Source organism: Nannospalax galili, unplaced genomic scaffold (genome assembly GCF_000622305.1).
Source record: "Nannospalax galili isolate Female #2095 unplaced genomic scaffold, S.galili_v1.0 scaffold640, whole genome shotgun sequence".
Classification (NCBI taxonomy): domain Eukaryota; kingdom Metazoa; phylum Chordata; class Mammalia; order Rodentia; family Spalacidae; genus Nannospalax; species Nannospalax galili.
The window spans coordinates 510,179-517,995 of record NW_008346088.1 but is presented as its reverse complement, the minus strand read 5'-3'; the positions used below and the strand labels follow the sequence as shown (position 1 = coordinate 517,995).

At 34.8% G+C, this 7,817-nt stretch overlaps 1 protein-coding gene across 6 annotated transcripts in view; it reads left to right on the top strand.

The window, feature by feature from the left end:
* Ccdc148 (coiled-coil domain containing 148) overlaps positions 1–7,817 on the top strand; it is a 376,894-nt gene that overhangs the window by 112,822 nt on the left and 256,255 nt on the right. The window contains exons 2-4 of one of the 6 annotated variants that reach the window (XM_029568018.1): positions 3,461–3,545; positions 5,427–5,488; positions 6,366–6,487. The exons of 1 other annotated variant lie outside the window; for it this stretch is intronic. In XM_029568018.1, the coding sequence (XP_029423878.1) occupies positions 5,437–5,488; positions 6,366–6,487 (174 nt within the window). In that variant the 5' untranslated portion in view covers positions 3,461–3,545; positions 5,427–5,436. Of the gene's footprint in view, positions 1–3,460; positions 3,546–5,426; positions 5,489–6,365; positions 6,488–7,817 lie in introns of those variants that run through there. 4 more of the 6 variants (XM_029568019.1, XM_029568020.1, XM_008842508.3 and 1 more) reach the window with 4 other exon arrangements.

Here is a 7,817-nt window from a genome sequence, read left to right as displayed (position 1 = left end):
GATGAATTTTTCAAAGGCCTTCTCTGCATCTATTGAGATGACCATGTGGTTCTTGTCTTTGAGCCCATTTACATGATTTATGATGTTTCCTGACTTATGTATATTGAACCATCCCTGCATATCTGGAATAAAGCCAAAATGATTGTGGCGGTTGATCTTTTTGATGTGTGTCTGTATGTGGTTTGGGAGTATTTTGTTGAGAATCATTACATCAATGTTCATTGAGGATATGGGCCTATAGTTTTCTTCTTTAAAAATATTTTATTTATTATTTTTATTTTATGTGTATGAGTGTATTACCTGCATGTATGTAAGTGCACCTGTGTTGTATAGTGGCTACAGAGGTCAGAAGAGAGCATCAGATCCTCAGGAGCTGAAGTTATGGGTGGTTATTAGCCACAATGTTGGTACTGGGAATTAAACCCAGGTCTTCTACAAGACTGAGTTGGAGTTAATATGTGTATTATAGTCCTATAGTACTGCTTTTATGAAATTGGGTGCACCAGAGTTTGGTGAATATATGTTCATGATTGTAATATCTTCTTGGCCAAATGTTCCTTTGATTAGAATGAAGTGACCCTCTTTATCTCTTCTGATTAGTTTTAATTTGAAGTGTATTTTGTCAGATATTAGAATTGCAACCCCTGCTTGCTTCTTAGTGCCATTTGCTAGGAATATTGTTTTCCAACCTTTCACCCTAAAGTAGTGCCTATCCTTGAAGGTGAGATGAGTTTCTTGAAGACAACAACAACAACAAAAAAATGGATTTGTTTCTTAATCCATTCCACTAGCTTGTGTCTTTTGACTTAGGAGTTGAGACTATTAATATTTAAGGTTATTATTAAAAGATATGTATTGGCTATTGTCAATTTAATTTGTTTGTACTCTTGGTCCAATTTTGTGTTTCCATAGCTATACCTTCCTTTGTTTTCTTTCTGTAATCTCATGGGTATACTCATTCCTTTCTTCAGTCCTTTGTATTGCTTCTAGTATTCTCTGTAGGGATGGTTTGGTGGACATGAATTCTTTCAGCCTATCATGTCATGGAAAATTTTTTGTTCATCTTTGTCTATGATAGATAGTTTTGCTGGATAAAGTTTTCTGGGTTGGCATCCGTGGTCATTTAGAACCGAGAATACTTTGGTCTAGGCTCTTCTGATTTTAATAGTTTGCATTGAAAATTCAGCTGTAATTCTGATGGGTTTTCCTTTATAACTAACTTATTGTTTTTCTCTAGAGCTTTCAGTACCCTCTCTTTGTTCCGTTCATTTAGTGTTTTTACTATGATATGCTGTGGGAAGTTTCTGCTCTAGGCTTGTATATTTGATGTTCTATGTGCTTCATGTATCGATATAGGCAAGTCTTTCCTTAATTTGGGGAAGTTTTCTTTTATAATCCAGTTGAAGATCTATCTGGTCAATGCATTGACCCAAGATTCTTCTCCTTCCTCTATCTATGTCTATGACATGTAGCTCATAGGCATTGGCCTTTTCATGGTAAGATTGCTTTATTTTATAAATCTTTCTGCTGCTTATTTTCCTCAACTTAGAGATGTCCCGACTTTTCATCTATGCTGCACAGTTTAGTTAAATCTTTGCTTGTTTGTCTATTTTAACAAAAATGTAGATTCTCTACCAAATCTGTAAAATGGAATTTCCTATTAAAATGTTTTCCAACATGCTAGTCACTGAAAAACCATTATTATAATATATACCATCATACTTTTCCTGTAGTCTAAGAAATTTGTCTTAAAATATACTATTTTATAATATTTTCAGTAATTAAATATATGTAGATGGCTTAACATTTTGATAATATTCAAGGAATTTCTAAAATGTCACATAATGTGAAGATGGCGCGATTTCCACAACGAAATGCTCTTAAATTATTTAACATGGAATATTCTATTCAAGTAGCAGTTATTTAGCCAAAGGCATTTTAATCACAGGCTGAGGTAGCCAGTTTGAATTTCTCACTGGTAAGCAGAAAACTAAATGGTCTAAGTGACAAGCACTTACTTGGGAGTCTGGAAGTGTTTGTTTTATGTAGTTTGATCCTTTATCTGAAGTGCACATGAGCCATGCATTTTGAACTTTTTACATTTTATGAACTGTGTTACAGAAATACCATCTGTGTTGTTTAAAACCCTGATGGCGCTCAGGGAAGCAGGGACTGAACATTATTAAATTATTAAACCCATTGCAAGTTTTGCAAAAATGTGTGTGTTCACATTGAATAGGATAAACTAGTGTAGCTTAGGCTTGCCACCCAATGATTTGATGTCAGGTTGGGTTTGCTCACCACATTGATAGTGAAGTGAGAATTATTTTCAGAAATTTTTATAAAATCTGCAGTGGTTCTGCTAATCACTCGTTAGCTGATACTGGTTTTTCCTGAATCTTAGACTCCTTAAATTTTGAAAGGAGAAGCAGGACTAAGTGAATTGTTAGGAATTTTTCAAATTCTAAATCTGAATGTCTACTTGGTTCTTTGACATAAGAAATGCTACTACTGAATCCATTACATACACCCATATTCAGTGATCCTTAGAAGCTGAAAATAGTCTTGAAAGGTGAGTAGTAATTGTATTAAAAGATCTAATTATGTATATCAAGAAGTGCTTTCACTTGATCTTCTGTATAATTGGACCAGACTAGGTTTTAAGTTCATGAAGACAGAATAGTTTTGGGTTACAAGACTGATTTCTAGAATTCATTCAAGTGGGAGATTTTTATGATCATACTTAGAATTTGAGGGGCTGACAAGATGATTCAACAGGCAAAGACACTTGGTGTCAAGCCTGATAACCTGTTTGATCATTGGAGCCTACATGATGGAAGGAGAGAACCAATTCCTGGAAGTTGTCTTCTGTCATCCACATGTGGACTATGGCAAACACATGCATACACACAAATAGATACATAAATTAAAAAATGTAAACAAATAATAAAACATGAACTATGTATAGATGGCAAGGAACACTATATGGTTTTCATGTTTGTTTGTTTGTTTTTTTTTCTCATCAAGCCAGGAACAGAAAACTACACAGGATTAAGCATTATTAAACAAAGGTAGCTGAAACAGAATCTGAAAAGTCCTTTTTGTTTGAGATCCTGAATCTTCAGATTGGAGAGGACCCAGATTCAGTTTCTGGCACCCACATGGTGGTACGCTTGCATATGTGCAGATAAAACACCCACACACATAAAGCAAAAATAAAAATAAATTTAAAAGATGATTGAGATTATTTGATATGGTTTGTATGAAATACACAAAAATTCAGTAAGAACAAATTTTAAAAAACTTTAATCTTATAGCTTGGACAAGGAGGCTCCTAGATTGAGGGGATATAGTCCATCATGGGGGGAAGGTATGGTAGCAGGAACACCAGGCATCTGGTCACCTTATGTCCAGAGACACAGATGAATGCTGGTGCTCATGATTTCTTCTTTTTGTTCAGTCTGGGCCTGGTCCATGTGATGGTGCCATGATAAGATGGTCTTCCCTCTTCAGTAAAACCTCTCTGGAAACTCCCATATCCAGAGGTATGTCTCCTAGGTGATTCCCAATCTAGTCATGTTGACAATGAAGTATGACCATTACAAGACATAATCATAAATAAGAAAGAGCACACATGTCCATCAAGGGAGAAAACATCAAATTAGTAAATATGCAAATGTGAGGACAGATAGGAATTATTATGGAAAAGACAAAAATTGGATGGGAGAAGCATGAGGCCTGTGCTTATTTAGGTGGGAAGGTCTGGTTAGGTTTTTCAAGCAATAGTGGCTTGACTCTATAGAGGCAATGGGAATGGGCAGGTTGGATATACATTTTGGAAGAGGAATCTTATTGGATAATATTCAAGTGTGAGTAGAAATCAAACTTTAGGGAGGAGTACCAATATTATTAGTTTAAAACACAATGTTTGTGAACAGAGACCTATTAGAAATTATACACTGGAGTTTATGACCCTCTTCCCAAAGCTGGTGAGAAGTTTGCATGTGGTATGTTGGCAGAGCTTTCAAAGAGTCTTGTACCTTTGCTATTTTCTTCTCCATTTAAGATTTAGGTTACTGAAAATACCAGTAGACATGGGTAGTTTAGCCTACTGGATATGGAACAAAAATTTATGAAATGAGGGTGTTAGGACTTAAAAACCACTTGATTAACCTGCTGGCCATGGAGGTGATATGTTCTTAGGAAGATGTTAGTTCACTTCTGTGTTAATGTAGGGTGGGTTCTCAGGAAGCAGGTACTGAGACAACTTTTGGGGTGCAAGGTGTATATCAGGGCCCTATACCTATGAAAGGAAGGAGAAAGAATCAGGGTGAAGCAGGCACAGATTGACAGAATGGGCAGCCCTGGAGTGGGTTTACCCCATGAAAACTTTTATTGGCCTTATCTTGTATCATACCCTGCCTTGCTTAGTCACTCATCAAGGTCTGTCCCCAAAAAGTGTAACAGAGAGGCTGCCTTTAGACTGTTTCCAATAATGGCAACAAGTCCCTCCAGGAAAAGAGTTGTGAATCTGGCTGGTGTACTTTTCACAAGTGAACAGTAGAAGTAATGAGGAATTAATTCTTCAATTGATGGGTTTCTTTCCTTCCAGAAACCCAAAACAAAACATCCATTCCTTCCTATTCTACAAATGTATCAGTTGGGATAATTGAATAAAGGTGAATTAGGAGGGAAAAGTTGGGGAGGCGTGATCAAGAATAAGAAGGCACAGGAAAGCAACTGGGGAGATAACTGTCAATAAAGTACTTGCTATGAAAGTCCAAGGATTTTGAGTTTGATTTCCAGTATCTGTGTAAATGCTTGTCATGGTAATAGGTGCTTATAATCTCTGCACTAGGGGGATGGAGACAGGTCCATTCTCACTGGCCAGACTTCCTAGTCTAATCAGTGAATTCCAGGTCCCAGTGAGAGACCCTGTTTCAGAAAGCAAGGAGCATGGCTCCTGAAGAATGACATCTGAGAACGATTTTTCACTTTCTTCTACACACACTGATATATGTGCACACTCACCTCCCCCAACATGTGCATCCTCCCACAAACAAGCATGTGCATACACACACACTCAAGAATGTCATGGAAGAAATACACTGGAGTATAGGGCTACAGTACCCATTCCTGGGCATCACTTGAAAATATTTAAGTCAACACAACTTTAGAATATTTTATTTATTATTTTTTATGTGAGTGTTATTCCTGCATGTAGGTAAGTGTGCCAGTGCTGTGCAACACCTGTGGCTCCCCTGGAACTGGAGTTACGGACAGTTGTTAGCTGCCATGTGGGTTCTGGATTCAAATCCAGGTCTTCTGCAAGAACTGTGCTGAGCCATGTCTCCAGCCCATCAACACATCTTTAAAACATTAAAAAAAATATTGTGAAATTTAAACTGTCTCTTGTTCCTTAACAGATGCAAAAACATGAATAAGAGAGATTGGTCATTCATGACAATTCAAAGAAATGCCAGCTCAGGTATTTTTTCCAACTGTGCTTTTTGATTTATAGTATATTATTCAGTTTTGAAATAATATAAAGGTGGAATGCTGATTTCCAAAATCTTAATAAGGAAAAGCTAATTTTTTTGCTTGCATTGAGTGACTCCCAGCTCCCTTGTAGGGTGTCTGATTTAAATATCATCAGTGGCCAACACAACACTGCCTTCCTTTTCTGTGTTTGTCCTAAAGTCATTAGGAAAGCTTTAACATAATTAGTTACTTGTATTTGAAGTAAAAATGCATTTTCGTTAAAATAATTCAGGTTATTACAATTTATAGTACTTGGCCTCGGGTTATCTTCTTTCTATAATTTGTTTTATCAAAAAGGATAGTGTTGTGTTAAATTAGGATTTTATATGTCTTAGGATAGAGAGTTCACACATATTTTACATAATTATAATTTTATTTGAGCTATTAAATATTTAGTTTTAATTTTTAAGTCATTTTTCAAATTTAAATTATTTTGAGTTTTCTAGATTGGAAATGTATCTATGACTTTAAAAATTCTACTTATGTGGTTTGACTGAGAGAGGTGTGATACTTGAATACTTACAATTGATGCTTAACACATTTAAAAAACAATGTCTTAAAAGCAATAAAGTTAAATAGCATCATAGTATTCTAGCGCTGACAGTGTTCTACCTGTCCCTTCTATGCCCCTTTGGAAGAAATGATATGCAAGGAATATCGCAGTCACATTCTAAGTGTTTAGAATTAAAGTATATTATAAATATTGTGATAGTATGATTTTTTTAAACATTTAAAAGTAAGATTCAAACTCAATACTTTTACCATACTAAATTTGAATAACATGATACTATCTCTTTGTTGTTTTTCTGTTTTTTGAAAAATAGATAATATGGAATTCCACATGAAAAATGGAATGAGACATTCCAAATATAAGCCAGCAGACTATCAGCAGTTGTATGCCTTAACTGAAGCCAAAAAGTTAGCTTCTGCTTCCACAGAGCTGAAGGTTGGAAGTCGTATTTTTTTTTTTAAGTTTGGAAAATTGAATTGCTAGGAAATCTAATAGTATTTACATTTCAAATGGAAAATAACTGATTGTCTAGATAGCTTTTAGAATCTCCCAATATTAGTAATATTGAACAGCAGCTAACATTTATTGAATGTTCTGACAGTTACATAGTTTGCATGCATTATACAATGTTATTAACACCTCTGTGAAGTCTTAATTTGATTTTTGTAAAGATAGTAATTTATTACCATTGACAATTTTCAACTTCATCTGAACAATACAATGTTCTGGGATATGCCAGCCACACCTTGTTTTCTGATTCCAAGCTCTTCTTCAACACATATAAATATAAATGTCTTCAGACATTTCTGTTCTAGAATTCTCTTTTCTGCTCAAGAATGTGTTCAATGCTATTAAAAGGTTAACATGGAGTAGATTTGAAAGGGGCTGTGTGCAAATGATTGTGACAGTACTTGGAACTGTGTATGGCCTAGGATTACTCACACAGTATATTTCTCTCATGCAAATAATAGAGTTCATTAAAAATGGCAATTTTTCCATTGCTTGGTAGCATTGAAAAAACTGGTGAAGCGATACATTAATTTACAAGTTTTCATTTATATTCCAAGTTTTACTGTTTGGGTGGTTTCATGTGGCTATTTATTATTAATGTGTTTTTAAAAGACAATTATTATTGCAAAGCACATGTGATACTTTAGTCTAGAGAAATTGCCATATACCCACCGGTTATATCACCATAAATGAAGGCAACTATTTAATGAAACAAGGTGTTATTTTATTTGCTTCAGATATAACTTTAAAATGTCTTCATGCTTTAAAGACATTCCAGGCAATTTTACAGAAAAATCTCATAGCTGTCACTATGATAAAGCTAACTGTGACTTGTGTTCTGACCTACTGCACACAGTTAAAGTACGAATGTACATACATATATAAAAATTTAACACATATTTTATTTTCTTCCATGAGAAACATGAATATGGGTGCTGGAACCAAACCTGGGTTCTTTGCAAGAACAGCAAGTGTTCTTAACTGCTGTGCTACTGCTCCATTCCTTACACTTTTTATTATGTTGGGATTAAAGAAGATGTGTTAAGAAGCTATTGTACATGACTTTTGGAGTTTTTCTCTTCTCATTCAGCTTGGAGGTAGCAGGTTGACATTTTACTTTTAATTTACTTTTTATTTTTAAAGAGTTTATTTAATTTTTAAAAATTTTTAACAATTTAATAACCACCTGATTAGAAGAAGCATTTCATTACAGCTTTAACACATTCAGTAACACATTCCAGAGCAAGGATACAAA